Below are 16,899 nucleotides of genomic sequence, written 5' to 3' on the forward strand. Positions count from 1 at the left end.
TGTGGCTTCTAGGCACAACGCTGCAGTCTACCTACAGGAAAATGGCCATTAGCCTGACCTTCAGGGCCCAGGATGATTTTCCCCAACCTAATGGGGTTCCTACCCCTTCAACTTCCTGCCACATGCTTCTTCTAATAAACCTTTATCCCGTTCTGCCTTTTGCCACCTGTTGAAATCCAACTCGGTACCCCCCAACCCCCGGCCCCCTCCCCAAGGCGGGGCACCGGAGAAAGGGGACCAGCTCCTGAATCCAGAGTCAGGGTTCTGGATCCAGCCTGGCCCCTGAGTTGCCATAAAACCTTTTACAGTTCCTCTCTATTTTTGGGTCTCAGTTTTCCGTCTGTAAAATGGGACAATAATCCCTTCTCTGCCTCCCTTCTGGTTAGCATGAGGATCAAATGAGCTGCATAGGGAAGACACTGTGAGGCTGTCATGGCTCAGTGTACCCTAGTATCCCTCCCAGCCTGGGCCCAGGCCCTTGTGACAGCAGGAGCTTAGGAATTTTGGGCTGAACTGAAGGGGAAATCCAGTTTAGCAAGATCTGTGGGTGCAGAGGCCCTGGCATCACCCATGACTCAGCAGGGCTGGGCCTTTTTGGAGAAAAGCGCTAGAAAGGCATTCCTCGCAGGCTCAGTCGCCGATAGGGGGTTACCTGCAAGAGGGGGTTTTAGGGGCCTCTAACCGGGATCAGGGAATGGAGGCTCTCAGCTGGAGCAGGGATTGGATTTGAGTCCACTGGTCAGCTGGGCGACCTTGGACAAGTCATTTGTCTGGCCGAACCTCAGCTTCTTCCTGTGTAAAATAAGACTTGCGCTCGTGAAGTGAGATCTTGGAGAACATGCCATGTTCTCTTTCCTCTCTCTGCTTTCTTCTTTCCTCACTTCTGTCTCAACACCCCTTGGTCCATCTTGCTTCAAAGGAGGTCACACACTGTGAACTTGACCTTTTAGAAGCTCGTCCCAGCGATCCCTCTGCCAGTGCCTGATGCTCTACCATTAGTGCTGTCCTTTTGAGTTAAGCATTGCCCTGCACATGGATTCTCGAGCTTTAATTTTTTTTAATTCTATTTATCCTTTCTCATAATAGAAATGTGGGTGGAGGAGGGATGGGGCAAGGACGTTAAAAGGAGAAAGAGGGCTGCCTCAGTTCCAACCTCCATGACAGTTCCATTAGTTCCATTGCCCTTGCTTCTGATGGCTGAGCTGACAAAGTGCCGGAGGAAGTTCCTTTGGCTATGAGGACCCTGCTCGGGGCTCCACCAGTGGCTGACTACAAGCCATGTCAGCATCATTTGCATAGCACTCCCATGACTTAGTGGCTTCATTCCTGGTGCTAATGACAAGGGCCTGAGAAGAGGTAGCAGCTTCACTCCTTCGATCTCCCATCGTGGACAAAGCAACTACTTTGTTCAGCCACTTACTAGTTACGGCCCTGAGAAAGTTTCTTAGTTTCCCTGTGCCTCAGTGTTCTTATCAATAAAATGGACGCAACCAGCGTGAGCCCTCACAGAGTCGTGGTGAGCACTCCGTGAGATAACATGTGTGACGCACTTACATCGTTGCCTGACAGATAGTAAGTACTTTGTTGTCATGGTTGCCATCGTCATCATCACCATCATCATCATCACATCTTTCCTTTAGCCACGCCCTGTGTAGGGTTCAGTGACACAGAAATGAAGCAGTCTTAGTCTCTCCCTTCACCCTGGGTTCCAGCTCTAGTGGAGGAGACACACCCTGGGTGTGTCAGACCCTCTGCTGAGCCCTGAGCAGAGAGATCTGAAGGTGAATAAGAACAGTGGTCCCTGGAATTGTGCAACAAAGTGCCCTTCCTTGAGGAAGAAGAGTCTGGTATGAGGCAGAATTGACTAGGCTCAGGAGAGCAATATGCCTGGGGATAAGGTGGAGGTCCACTCTGGGCCTCCCCCAAATCCCTTTCTTCTTTAGAGTTATTTCCTGCAACTGTTTCCCATGTGGGACAAAGCCCCTTGCCTGTATGCCTTTGCACATTGTTCCCTCTGGCCCTTCCAAACTCACCCCAGCATTCCCTCCTTCAGGAATCTTCCCTGACTAACTCTGGTCTGATTTGTCCCCTGGGCTCCCACAGCCCCCTGGTCTACCACAAAATTCCTTGAGGACAGAGATGTAACTTGTTCACCATGTATCCCCAATGCTAGCACATAGTAGGTGCTCAATTAACATAAATGTGATATAGGAAAGGGGAAGTGTGTATCAAAAATTCTGACTACAGGGGCTCCTGGGTGGCTCAGCTGGTTCATGTTCAAGGAAGGAAGGAGACCCAAGGCACAGCACCAGCACTGTTGGTTTCTTTTGTCAGGAGAAGCAAAACCTTTCCCAGAACCCCAGCCAAACCCCTGCTCACTTCTCCTCGGCCAAAACTGGGTCCCATGGCCACTCCCAGATACAAGGGAGGTTGAAAAAACAAGTATCTAACTGGAGCTGGAAGAACAAAATTGCAGTTTTGTTAGCAAGAAAGAAGGGCAGGGCTGAGTAGGGTAGGGTAGGGAGGATGAGGACTGGTTAGGCAACTAGCACAGGGCTTTATAAAGGAGGTGACATTTTAGCTGTGCCTGGAAGGTCAGACACTACTTTGACAGGGCATGGGCAGGCCTGGGGGGAGCTCTGTAAAAGAGGAAACTCACATTCACTGAGCCCTGCTAAGGGCAGGCCCTGGCCATCTTTCCTCCCTGTGGTTCTACCGTCACCAGTTCACAACTGAGATCACTAGAGCTGAGAGAAGGGGACCCGTCTGCCCAAGGGCATCCCATGCACAGGTGACAGGAATGTGGTTGGACCCTGGTCCATCTGCTTGTACACACTATACAAATGCTGTCTTCAGGGGCGCTGAGGGGAGGAGGATTAAGGGAGTGAGGTAAGGAGGCTGGAGATTGGTTAGGTACTAGCAACTGGCACAGGGCTTCATGAAGGAGGTGGCATTTGAGCTGTGCTTGGAAGGTCAGATACAAATTTTGACAGTAAGAAAGAATGGCCTAGGTCTGGAGGCCTGACTTCATCTCAGCTGGCATTTATTTCACTCCTGCTTTATACCAAGCATTGTTCTAAATGCTTTACGTGTTTTAATTCATGCCATTTTCGCAACAACACTATGAGAGAAGCACTATTATTGTGCCCATTTTACAGATGAGGAAACTGCGACAGCGAGAGATTAATTTGCCCAAGATCCACAACTAGAAGTGTCTGATAGGATCCAGGCCCAGATGGCCTGCCTTTGAGGCACAGGGAAGGATATTGCCTTGCCAAGGTCTTGTGGTGGATTAAGAGTAGATTCTGTACCAGGGCTCCTGGGTGGCTCAGTCAGTTAAGTGTCCGACTTCAGCTCAGATCATGACCTCATGGTTTGTGAGTTTGAGCCCCACATCGGGCTCTCTGCTGACAGCAAAGAGCCTGCTTTGGATCCTCTGTCTCCCCCTTCTCTCTTCCCCTCCCCTGCTCACTCACTGTCTCTCTCTCTCTCTCTCTCTCTCTCTCAAAAAAAGAGTAGATTCTGCACTAAAAACAACCATACATACATGTAAAAACCCAAAACTCATAGATACAGGGAACAGATTGGTGATTTCCAGAGACAGGGGCTGGGGATGGCTGAAATGGTCAGTCAAAAGGTACAAACTTTCAGGAATAAAATAAATAAGTCCTGGGGATGTAATGTACAATATGGTCACTATGGTTAATAATACAGTAGTGCATATTTGAAAGTTGCTAAAAGAATAGATCTTAAAAGTTCTCATCATAAGAAAAAGAATTTGTAACTCTGTATGGGAACATATGGTAGCTAGATTTACTGTGGTGATCATTTCACAATGTATACAAATATTGAATCATCATGTTGTACACCTGAAACAGATATGATGTTATATGCCAATTATACCTCAATAAAAAATCTTAACACAATTACATTTTTAAAAAAGAATAGATTCTCTATACAAGTGGTTCTCAAGTGGGGGTGACTTTTGCCCCCGGGGGACATTGAGCAGTATCTGGAGACATTTTTGACCATCACAACAACTCGTTGGGGGATGCTCCTGGCATCTAGTCGGGAGGCTAAACACCTCGCACATACAAAGAATCATGGGTGCTGAATGTCAGGAGCGTTGAGGTTAGTAACCCTAATCTAAACTGGTCAGAGAGTAGGGAATCTACCCCAAGTTGAGGGCTTAGCCTCTGAACTGGGAGAAGAAATATGGGAGGCTTCCAAATGAAGCCTGCACAACAGGCAATGCTGCTGTAACAAATAGACCAAATCACAGGCTCAAATAAGAGAGAAGTTTATTTCCGTGCACATAGCTGATCAGAGGCAGGTTCAGATGGGCTGGTGGCTCTGGGGCATGAGGCCTTTCCAGGCTTCGATTTCCTTTTGACTTCTTGCTCAGGAATTCCCTGGGGTATTGGCTTGTTATGCATGAAGGAGATTGTTTCACTTCCCCCCACCCCCACCCGGTGTCTGAGTTCCAGAATATACAAAGCAGGAAAGAGGAAGTAGAATGCAAGCAGAAGTATGCCTGGAGCTGACACCAGGCTGTATCACCTGTGAGCATAGATTGTTAAATCTTTACGAACTTTGGACGCTGATTATTAAGCCCAACCTTTATTAAGTTATAGAAATGTACAATTAAGGGGCACCTGGGTGGCTCAGTTGTTTGGGCATCCGATGTCGGCTCAGGTCACGATCTCTTTGTTCATGAGTTCGAGGCCTGCATCAGGCTTTCCGCTGTCAGCGCCGACCCCGCTTTGGGTCCTGTCTCCCTCTTTGTCTGCCCCTTCCCCACTTGCTCTCCTTCTCAGTCTCTCTCAAAAATAAACATTTTTTAAAAAGAATGTTTTAGGGGCACCTGGTTGGCTCAGTTGGTTAGATGGCCAACTTCGGCTCAGGTCATGATCTCATGGTTTGTGAGTTCAAGCCCCGTGTTGGGCTCTGTGCTGACAGCTCAGAGCCTAGAGCCTGCTTCGGGTTCTGTATCTCCCTCTCTCTCTGCCCCTCCCCAGTTCACATTCTGTCTCTCTCTCTCTCTCTCTCTCTCTCTCTCTCTCTCTCTCTGTGTCTCCAAAATAAATAATAAAAACATTTAAAAAAATAAGAATAAAAAGTTTTAATAAAAAAAGAAATGTACAATTAAATAAAGTATATTAAAAAACAAAGTTAATACGTGCTCAAAATGTATGACTTCCTAATTTATTTCACTACTTTCTGCTATTACCTAGGCACTTGAGATTTTCATAGGTAGATTTTCATAGGGTAGAAACACCACATAATGTGTTCTATGGTACATCCCTTCCCGACTCTGCACTCCATGACCTCATATTGGTAGCTTGAAATCAGTCATGGTGGGAGTATTTACACCACAGAAAATAGTCACCTCTACAGATCAGAGCTTGATGGTTCGTTTTGTTGATGGTCTAAATGTTAGAAAGTGATCAAGAAAACACTAATAATGCAGATTCAACCTAAAACTGGGTTGCACCTACAGCCATTACATTGTAAATAGCACAAGTTGAGAAAATAGTCTTCTGGAATTTGAAAACTAATGTGATTCAGCAAAGAAGTTGCTCATATCACTGACAAACTGTGACAATGAATGCCTTGGTTGTTTCACTTTTGTCTTACTCGTTAATGTGAAAGAAAATATCAGCTGACATTTACATTAGGAGTATTCACGTTCATCAATCATGTCGGCAACTTTTTTGCTGAAACTGATAGTAATCAATAACTTATAGTAGTTTGATTTTGACACTATTGCTGGTGATGGACTTATAAAAAACTGATAGCAGGTTTTGCAAGAAATTCCAAATCACACTGAAGTTACAGGTGTGTGGGATTTGCAATAAAGTACTGTATATTTTATTATTTGTAAACTGTATGCTATGCATTTTTACATCAGTAAACTTATAACAAATGTGTGTGTGTGTGTGTGTGTGTGTGTGTATGCGTATGTACTTTTTTTCCTGGAGAGCCATTAAACAGTTACTGTCACACCACCACACATATCACATCCACACACATTCCATTGGCAGGAATGTAGTCAAATGGCCACACTTAGCTTCAAGGGATGCTGGGAACATAGTCCGTAGCTGGGTGGCCATGTGCCCAGCTAAAATAAAGGCTTTGTAGGGAGGCCCTTCTCCATATATCTTCCCCACCGAGAGCACTAGCTGACTCTGGTCAGCCGTTTGGATTTTCCAAGGCCACAGTTATGGCCTTCTTGTACGTTCACCTGAAAGCCACCCTCCAGAGTTACCTCTAGCTCCCTCTCAGAATTTCAGGAAAGTACGGAGTATAGTGTCCTGATGGGATAGATTTCCAAACTTTGCTCTTCACCTTCAAGTGCCTGCTTCCTGCCCTTACCGTCACCATAATCGTGGATGCTGGAATTCCATGGAAATGCATGGAAATGCTGGAAAGGCATTCCAGCAGGGCCGGACTCCAGAGTGGCCTTTGAGTAGTTTTGTGCCCCAGACCAATGTTTTGAGGTGTATTCATATGGGTTCTGTTCCTCTATAAGATAGGGGTAATAAAAATACCTTGAAGGGTGATTGTAACAGTCAAAGGAGACAATATTTGGGGAAGTTTTGTTGTCTAGAAACTATAATTCAAATGTGAGGAGCAATTAAGCCAAACTCCTACCTGACTTTGGTTTGTGATCAGGCTCAGAGAAGCCCTTTGTAAAAGGGCTTAAGTACTGATATACACTGATATATACTATTCTGATATTGGCATATTACATTTTTAACTAAGGAAAGATTCTTGGCTATTTTATTACAACAAAAGCAATACTGTTAAAAATTTAGAAAATGTAAAGTAAAAATAAGAAACGAGGGGCGCCTGGGTGGCGCAGTCGGTTAAGCGTCCGACTTCAGCCAGGTCACGATCTCGCGGTCCGTGAGTTCGAGCCCCGCGTCAGGCTCTGGGCTGATGGCTCGGAGCCTGGAGCCTGCTTCCGATTCTGTGTCTCCCTCTCTCTCTGCCCCTCCCCCGTTCATGCTCTGTCTCTCTCTGTCCCAAAAATAAATAAAAAACGTTGAAAAAAAAAAAAAAAAAAATTTAAAAAAAAAAAAATAAAAATAAGAAACGAAAAATACATTATATCACCACTCAGAGATAACCACAATTTATATTTTGATAGAGCTCCGATAACTATTAACTCGTGGTCGTGTTTGTTTATTTGGACTCCAACCTACACCCTCCAACCCCCCAATAAGATCATGTTGAAGAAAGTCCCAGACATCATATAATTTTATCATAAAAATTTCAGTATTTATCCTTACATTTACAGACACTTTAACTCAATATAACCTTATATAAATATCACACCTAGGGGCGCCTGGGTGGCTCAGTCGGTTAAGCGGCCGACTTCGGCTCAGGTCATGATCTCTCGGTCCGTGAGTTCCAGCCCCGTGTTGGGCTCTGTGCTGACAGGTCAGAGCCTGGAGCCTATTTCAGATTCTGTGTCTCCCTCTCTCTGACCCTCCCCTGTTCATGCTCTGTCTCTCCCTGCCTCAAAAATACATAAAACGTTAAAAAAAATTTTTTTTAAATAAAATAAATAAATAAATAAATAAATATCACACCTAAAAATACATGTTTGGGGCCAGGCGGCATGTTAGTTATCTCTGTCTGTACCATCCACTCAATTGTGCTGTGAACCTCAAACTGCTCTAACAACTAAAGTCTATTTTTTAAAAAAATAAATAAGTTACCAATATTATCAAAAGATGATCATTATTTAAATTTCCCTAATTGTATATTCTTTTTTTATAAGTTGTTTTCTTGTATTTTTGAATATTGGGTGTTTGTCTTTTTCTTCTTTATTTGCCAAGCTGTTTACACATTAAGGGGATTAACTGAGGTGAAATTAATTATTATTGTTATTCTAATTACTTACTGTTATTCTTCCAGGGAAAACCATGGAGACTTCAGGACCTTCTTCCCAGACTCAAGATCACAGTCGAGTCCCTGGAGAAACAGAAGATCTGGACTGTATGTTTGCCTCCTCTCACCCTCTGGGCAAAGCCATGTGGGAGGTAGAGTCCAGCAGTGCTGATGGAACAGAAGGCTCTGCTTAGCTCATGTTTCACAGTGGCTCAAGTCACAGTTGAATCCTCTGGAGAAGTAGTGTTTTACACACACACACATGCACACACACACACACTTGGTCCAGTCTGTCCCCTAGAACTCTTTAGCTTTGCAGACCCTCAGTTGCTTCCCAAATCTCAAGGGAGTTCTGGGGACTTAGGAGAGGGTCTCGCACTGGGGAGAGTTCCGAGAAGGTGGGAATGGTCCTGCTCGGCCCCAGAATGGGGGATGAGAGGGTTCGCTTGACCAGATCATACCTGCCCTGTAATTTACAGTGAATCCTACATCGGTGACACAGTCTAGTGACCTCTGGGCAGGATGGGGGCTGAAAAGCCCCTCTCTACTCTCCATATTCAGAGAAATTTATGCCTTGGACCTTCCTAGAGCCCCTGAGGCTTCTGAGAATTCTGATCTCCTGCACCTTCCACTGGCCCTACATGTTTGGGAAAAGATCCCAGCCATTCCTGGCCCCCAAGTCCAAGGAGACACCTGGGGAGGTCTTGGTGGTCTCTGGGGTAGGAAGGGCAAGAAACACTCATCCTTGCCTATGTGTGCCTCCCAGATGGAGAGACGGATTTCCACAAGCAAGACAGGGAAGCTGGACTCTTTCCTCAAGAACAACCCAAGAGAGACAAGTGTTTTTCCTCCTCCTCCTCCTCTTCATCTTCCTCCTCCTCTTCCTCTTCGTCATCCTCCTCTTCTTCAGGTATAGCAAAGATTAGTACATATGTATATATATTCATAATATTATTCAAGAAAAGCATTTACATGAGAAAACAATCCCCCATAATCTCCTGCCTTGATACTTCAACTCTATTTTTCCATATTCCCTTCCAGACCCCACCTGTCGATATATGCAACTTGTACACAGTTAATAACTGACCACACAGACAATTTGGTCCTCTGTTTAAAAATTTTTGCCGTCATATCCTGAGTATTTTGTTATTCTGTGATATCTTTGCAGCTAATTTTCATGCTTCCCAGAAACCCCCTCAAGCGGCTGCGTCTCATGTAAAGTAATTTTAGGCTTTTCAGGAGCACTCTGCTGTTGAACTCAGTGCACCATCCTGCCTAGGTCCAAACCCTTTCTTTGCCACTCACCAGCTATGTGTCCTTTTGGGTAAACTGCTAAACCCAATGTGCTTTGGGGCCCCCATCTATAAACTGGGGATGATAGCAAAAGCTACTACCTCATGGAATTGTGGGGAGGATTACATTCTTTACACATCTAAAGTCTTAGCACCTTGCACATAGTAACAGCTCTAAAAAAAAACTGTTAAGATTATCCCCTGGAGTGCCTGAGTGGCTCAGATGGTTAAGCAACAGACTCTTCATTTCGACTCAGGTCATGATCTCGCAGTTTGTGAGATCGAGCTCCATGCTGGGCTCTGTGCTGTCAGCCGGAGCCTGCTTGGGATTCTCTCTTCTCCCTTTCTCTCTGCCCCTCCCCGACCTGTGTGCTCTAAATAAATAAATAAATATTTAAATATCTAAAATTAAAAAAAAAAAAAAGTAGGAAAAGGAAGAGAAAATACATTTATAACGCAATGAGGTAAAAAGAAATCTGCTTACGGGGGCGCCTGGGTGGTTCAGTCGGTTAAGCATCCAACTCTTGGTTTCGGCTCAGGTCATGATCTCCTGGTTTCGTGTCGAGCCCCACATCGGGCTCTGTGCTGGCAGTGTGGAGCTTGCTTGGGATTCCCTCTCCCTCTCTTTCTGCCCCTCCCCCACTGCACTGTTTCTGTCTCCTTCAAAATAATTAAATTAAAAAAAAAAAAAAACTTAAAAAAAAAAAAATCTGCATTTAAGTAGACCCAGACAGTTCAAACCCTTATTGTTCGAGAATCAAGAATGGATATACACACCCATCCCCGATTAGGTTTAGCCCTGGAAGAAGAGTTTCTCGGTATTAGGGGGCTCTTGCTTGTCCTTTTTTTTTCTCCTCCCTGGGTGGGAGGTGACATTCTGTCTTCCCATTCAGGTTGACCCTCGGGGGTGCTGCTCCCCTACAAATGTCCTCCCCCAAGTGTGACCATAAGCCCCTTTCCTCAGGTCTCTGCAGCACACATGGGACTGCCTGTGATTAGCAAAACTGAACACTAAGGAAAAAGCAACAAGAAAAGAAACACAGAAGCACAGAGACATGCTGATATCAGGATTCTGATTTCTGATCCACAAAGGCTGGTCTGCTGCTAGAACTCACACCCTGCCCATGCTTTGGGCTTTGCTGGTGACCATTAGCCCTTTCGACCCCAAGCCTGGCTGGCACTTCACTGTATCCTCAGCCTTCCTCCATACTGGGGACCCTAACTCATAGTCCAGCAGCCAGTACTCCTCTCCCTATATATCTTTTTTAATGCATCCTGTTGCTTTTTAATTAAAACTTTTTATTGTCCAAGATTGCACATAGAAACACTGTAAAAATCTGGAGCATATAAGGAAGTAGAAAGAAGAAGAAAATCACCCTTTGCTCTGTCACCCAGAGATAATCACTGAACGCATATTACTGTGTTTCCTTACATTTATTCAGTAAATATTTGTTAAGCACCAACATGTGCCAGGCTCTGGGATGGATACTGGGGTACCAAGTAGCAGCAAACTGTGACTCTTTCTGCCAGGGTTACTTTTTTAAATAATCGAATTAGAGAGCACATATAAAAATTGTCCTCATTTTAGAAAGCATTTAATACTATAATACCTTTTACAAAAAATTACATATTATGAATACATCATAGAGAAAGCTAAAATAATGTTCATTTTTCATGTTGAGGGAGGTTGTCCCTGGCCGATAGAATTTGGAATAATGTTTTGTTTCATTTTCTGTGTTGTTTTATATTTTGCAAAACGCAATGAAAAAGTTTTTTTTACATTGATTAATATTTATAAAATACAGAAAAGAAGAAAATAGAAGCTAACCAAAATCCCATCTTCTGAGATAAATACTGCCGTTGCAATCTTTTTTTTCTTAATTTAATTTATTTTTTAGAGAGAGAAAGAGGGGCAGAGAGAGAGGGAGAGAAAGAATCTCAAGCAGGCTCCATGCTCAACGCCGAGCCAGACGCAGCGCTCATTCTCAGGACCCTGAGCGCATGACCTGAGCCAAAACCAAGAGTTGGAAGCTCAACCAACTGAGCCACCCAGTCACGCCTGCTGTTGTAATCTTGATGTACTTCCTGATGCCTTTTCCTCTGCACCTAGCTGACATCACATATGCGCTGATTTTAAAACACAGTTAATCTAGCTTCCTGGAGATTTAAAATTTATCCACGATTAAGCAGGAGCTCTGCAAGCACACTGAGGGACATTCACGCTGCCAGAGCCATTCGGTCATCCTCAGGAAAAGGGAGTCCTCTGGACCTGAAGCCAGGAACTCCTGGCTCCTAGGCCTGAATTCCTGCAACACTGACTGGTCCAAGTGCTAACAACTCTGTCATTCTTCAAGTCTTGATCAAGCTCCTCCTCCCGGCTGGGCACCCTTAGAACAGTAGGGACCCAGGCCTTGTCCTTCAGGAATTCAAGATGGTTGGAGAGACGAACACCATCACCGCTGGCCCTCATGCCCACTGTGTCAAGCACAGACAGCTGATGCGATCGTAACCCAGATGAGGGAGGGTGACGATGAGCGTGAACTGGGGCAGTTAGAAAAGCCTTCCTACTCCTTAATCTTCAAGATAAAGGAGACAAATGGGAAGGGCTTTCCCAGTGGGAGCAAAGAGAGTCAGCATGATGTGGGGACACAGAGATGACACAGCCCCTGTGCTTATCATAGGATGCCTCAGGTGACCTCATCTTATCTTCATGAAAGCAACAGTGGAAATATTAAATGAGTTGTCCAAGGTCACACAGAAAGTTTGTGGCTGATCTCCTACCCCTCCCTCACCACCACCCCTCCCCGCCAAACAGTGCTCTTTCCTCCAGATCACACTCCTCATATAAGCTAAATTCTGAGAACAAACATCAGAACGAATGTATTTCAGGCTCATGCCAGGCTGAGGTTCTCCTAGAGTTTGTGTTTGTTCCTTGCAGGGAGCAGTGATGAGGACCAGCATCCCAGAGTAACTGGAAAACGTCGGCAAAGCCAGGGGGCTGGACACCCTCCCAGGGACAGCTCACCTGGTAGGCGATAAGCCTTGCCATTTCTCCTTTGCCCACCCAGCTCCTGATTGAGTTTCTCAGTGGGAATGAGCATACCTGCGTGAAGATGTTCTTCACAGGGTGCCTGGGTGGCTCAGTCGGTTGAGCGTCTGACTTCAGCTCAGGTCATGATCTCGCAGTCTGTGAGTTCAAGCCCCACATTGGGCTCTGGGCTGACAGCTCAGAGCCTGGAGCCTGCTTCTGATTCTGTGTCTCCCTATCTCTCTGCCCCTCCCCTGCTCATGCTCTGTCACTCTTACTCTGAAAAATGAATAAATGCTTAAAAGTTTTTTTTTAAGGATGTTCCTCACAGCAGTGTTTATAGTAAGGCACCAATGGCAAGCAGCCTCGTGTCCAACGACAGTAAAATACACCCTTCCCTGGCTACAGTTCTGTTCTTCATACATCTCTGAAGTGACCAAGAAAGATGCTAAATCATATGACTGGTTTGATCTCATATATACTCTGTAAAAATTCACACATACGTGGCCATAAATAAGACTGGAAGGAAAAATAGCAAAGTGTCAGGAGTGGTTATCTCTGGATATCTCTGGATGGTTAAATTGTGGGTGATTTTTGGCTTTCACTTTTTTGGCTATAAAAATTATACAGTGAGCGTGTTCTATTTTAACAACCAGAAGAAAACTTTTGCAAAAATAAAAAATTTAAATACATTTTGGCCTAAGTGGGTTGTGGGAAGAAAAGACCATGAGGTGAAGAGTCTGTATTAATGCCTAGTACAGAACCTGGCACACAGAACCTGGGAGATGTTTAATAAATGCTGCCCAGGAAGTTAGAGTTGAGTTCTGGGCTCTATTTTTGAAGATAAAAGTGATTATGATTGCAGGTTTTGGTTACAGATCTGGGTTTGAACCCTGGAATTGCCACTTACTGGCCATGTGACCTTCAGGGAATAATTTAACTTTGTGACCCTCAGTTCCCTTACCCATAAAATGGGGGAAGAAGAGATACTCATACCTTCTTCATTGGATTTCCATAAGGATCTAACAAAGTATTTTTTGTTAAGTTTAGTTTTTTATTTTGAGAGAGCACACAAGCAGGGAAGGGGCAGGGAGAGAACCCCAATCAGGCCCCACACCGTCAGCACAGAGCTCAAGGCAGGGCTGGATCTCATGAACTGTGAGATCATGACCTGAATGGAAATCAAGAGTTGGATGTTTAACTGACTGAGCCACTCAGTCACCCCAGGGTTCTAACAAAATGTTAAATATGAATATCTAAGTTCCGTGTTAGTACATAATAAGTGCTCAATAAATGGCAACTCTGACTATTGACTTTGAAGGAGGCTCAGGTCCTCTCAGACCCTCAGGACCTCTCAGACCCAGGTCCAGGAAGCTGACCACAGTTGCCTCTGATCATGTGGGGGGAGTCAGACAGCGTAAAGGGAAAGTACTTGTGAAGGCTGTCTTGCCTCTTAAAGACTGCCAGGCTCACCCCAGCACAAACAAGGCTTATGTTACTTTTTAAGACTTCAGATGTGTGGGAGATGGAAGCTCTTCTGGGATACTGTGACTGGGAAGAGCTGGCTAAAAGGATGTTTCCACTCAGGTGCTGTGCATGAGGAGCCTGACCTTTTGAAGGATGAGCTTCAGCTCTATGGAGGTAAGTCATCGTCCAGTGGCCTTGGAGAAAAGGGAACTACACAGAGACGTGAGCTCTCTGGACTTTGTGGGACAGAAACAAGATCATGAGGGTGTTTCAATGGACTGAAAAGTGCTAGGAAAATATAGGAAATATGGCCAGATGAATGGTTAGAACATTGGCGGATGGGGATGGGGGCAAGCATTTTCTACCATGGGGAGACTGCCCCGGATTCTCTTCTGAACTATAATCTTGACTTGCAGGGCGACCTAGATAAGTCAGCCAATCTTTCTGGGCCTGAGCTTTCCAACCAGCGAAATAGAACATGATTAGCACGCACTATCTTGGAGAAGTGGGCTATGTACACATGCATGGGAAAATTAAGGATCTGATCTCTAAATACTTCATGGAATAATCATCTCCAGACATAGTGGTTATTACAGCAAGGAGTTATAAACATGGCACTTTGCTTGGTAGCACTTTGATGAAATGGGTGCAATTTGTAGGAATGAGCCAGTTTGCCAAAAAAGCCTAACAAATGCATACTGCAGATACGAAAATGAAAGCCTGTTTAACTTTGTTTAATCCACATAGTCTCCTAACACCTGATAATAAGGTGTTAGATAATAATTCTAAGAAAGGTAAATAGAATATTTTAATTTCTGCATCAAGATATTACCTGTGTCTTCCTCTGGGTGGTAGCATTGCAGGTAAATAGTTAATACTGTTTTATTTGCTTGCCTGAACTCTTTCTTTGTTTCTTTCCTTCTTTCTTTGTTCCTTCCTTCCTTCCTTCCTTCCTTCCTTCCTTCCTTTCTTTCTCTCATTCTTTCTCTTTCACAAAGCCAAGTATTACTTGGTTTAGGAAAATGTTTTTAATTACTCAAGTACTGTGGGAATGGTTTCACTGGGTGTAAAATGAAAGAGAGAGAAACGGTTACATTTACATATATTTAAAAATGTTTTTTTCTCATCATAAAAGTAATTCATATTCACTGAAAGGTAGATATCACCACAGTTTGTGAATTTGTGAATTACTTTTTCCCCCCAAGACCTAGGAGATTCTAAGTAAATTACACTCCTAGAGTCTCATTAATTCATACTGTTCTTGGTATGTTCTCTGTACCCTCAGTACTGACCCCTCAGGTCACCTGCAGATGATGTTTCTATTTGCATATCAACATAAAGACCTATTTGCATAAAAACAGTTCAGCATGTTTATTGTTGTGTGCTGAGTGCCGTCTTCTGATGTTTGTGTCCTGAGGCTGACCCAATGAAGAATGGGAAGTGTACAGGTGTGGTGACTACCTGTTGGGGGTGGGGGGGTGGGGATGCTACAAGTGGTTCTCCCTGCCCTTGAGGGAAAGGATTTGACAGGCTGGGAGAGAGGTCCCCAGGAACTAGAAAAAGCACCAAGAATCAGGATGAATGGGGTGGGTAGGCCACCCTAAACCAGATTAATTGGGTAGGCAGCAGCTCAGGACAAGTACAGAGGGCTCATATCAGCCTCAGCCGCCCAGACAAGGAGCTCAACACTCAGCAGGGTGTGGGGCCAGAGTTACCAATGTGCAGCCCAGCTTGGTTCCCATGAACTCAGGGCCTGGTGGGGCTGGGGCCACATGGCTAGGTGTCGTCATCTGCATCTGTGTAGTCATGAACAGGCAGAGGTTGCAAACTGATGCCCACATGTGTGCAGATGTGTTTTATCTAGCTCAAGGAGTGTTACTATCATTATTATTATTATTATTATTATTACATTTCATCAATTGTACAACTCCTACTTTTTCACATTTAGGTATCTCTAAGGTCGGGATGCATCTGAAAATTGCTGGCAACTTACAATTAAAATTGGCAGTGGTTTTCCTTACATAGTAATATAGAAAATAATGTCATTTCTCACAAATGATGTCTTTGGTTCAGTGGAATACAAGAGGTGCCCACCTTTTCTATAATCAAGAAGTTAATGTAGGGGCACCTGGGTGGCTCAGCCGGTTGAGCGTCTGTCTCTTGGTTTCGGCTCATGTCATGATCTCATGGTTCGTGAGTTCGTTCCAGCCCTGCATCGGGCTCTGTGCTGACAGTGTGGAGCCTGCTTGGGATTCTCTCTCTTTGCACCTCCAGTGTGTGCTCTCTCTCTCTCTCTCTCTCTATTAAAATAAATTAAAAAAAAAAAGTTGATGTAAAACCTGGATTTCTGGCCTCTTGTGGGAAATTGGATGACCTGTAACACTGGACAGGCCTTTCTACAGTGGCTTTTGGTGGCTGGTGGGTAGTGGTTGCCCCTCAAGATGGAATAGCCCTCCAGCCTGCTCCAGTCACCTCTTGGCCCACTCAGATCAAATGGAAAGTCTCTGAATGAGATCCAGCTGTCCCACAGTATAACTTCTCCCCACCCAGAGGATAATGGATATGTGATTGCTGATTTTCCTTCTGTGTAGGTGTCCCCGGAGAGGTGGTGCCCTCTGGAGAATCAGGTGAGTGTCCAGTTAGGGGATAGGGGTTGTCAGTGCTGATGATGAACAGGTCTGGGCGTTTTGTTTCCCCTGAGAGAGCCAGCTGCTATCAGGGTTCGTGGGTGTGAGCTGGGGACTCCAAATCCACTTGCAGACCTGGGGCTCTGACCTGGGCTCAGTCAGGCAGGGGCCCAGTGCAGATTAGAAAGGGGCTTTAGGCAAGAGGCAAGAGGATTTCAGTCAGCAATCAATAGATAGAAAGATCCCTTGGGGGCTGGAGAATTTGACTCGGGATTTTCAGAGGTGACCTACTTCTTCTGCTAGGGTGGAGGCACCTGTTAAGGGCCCAAGCTAGTCTGGCATTAATGTTGTATTTCTGATTTCCAGGACTCCGAAGGAGGGGCTCTGACCCAGCAAGTGGTAAATACACAAACTCCAAGAGGAGAGGGGGAGGTGGCCTCCATTCCGGGGGGGGGGTTAGGGCAGGACCAGACAGCCTGAGAGGGTGGGTCAGTCAAGCAGGGACTACATCACCAGCCAGAGTGTCACCTTGATTCTGGGAAGGGCTCTCCAAGCTCAGGAGAAAGGAAACAGAATGTAGACTCAG

At 45.0% G+C, this 16,899-nt stretch overlaps 1 protein-coding gene across 10 annotated transcripts in view; it reads left to right on the forward strand.

Annotated features, from left to right (window-relative positions):
- The window catches only part of TMEM40 (transmembrane protein 40), a 78,712-nt gene that overhangs the window by 34,263 nt on the left and 27,550 nt on the right, over positions 1-16,899 (forward strand). For 7 of the 10 annotated variants that reach the window (XM_058725936.1, XM_058725934.1, XM_058725935.1 and 4 more), the window contains 6 exons: positions 7,927-8,007; positions 8,666-8,809; positions 12,130-12,219; positions 13,807-13,860; positions 16,278-16,313; positions 16,680-16,712. In XM_058725936.1, the coding sequence (XP_058581919.1) occupies positions 7,927-8,007; positions 8,666-8,809; positions 12,130-12,219; positions 13,807-13,860; positions 16,278-16,313; positions 16,680-16,712 (438 nt within the window). The remainder of the gene's footprint in view (positions 1-7,926; positions 8,008-8,665; positions 8,810-12,129; positions 12,220-13,806; positions 13,861-16,277; positions 16,314-16,679; positions 16,713-16,899) is intronic. The other 3 variants (XM_058725938.1, XM_058725939.1, XM_058725941.1) reach the window with 3 other exon arrangements.

This window comes from Neofelis nebulosa, chromosome 4, assembly GCF_028018385.1.
Source record: "Neofelis nebulosa isolate mNeoNeb1 chromosome 4, mNeoNeb1.pri, whole genome shotgun sequence".
Taxonomy (NCBI): domain Eukaryota; kingdom Metazoa; phylum Chordata; class Mammalia; order Carnivora; family Felidae; genus Neofelis; species Neofelis nebulosa.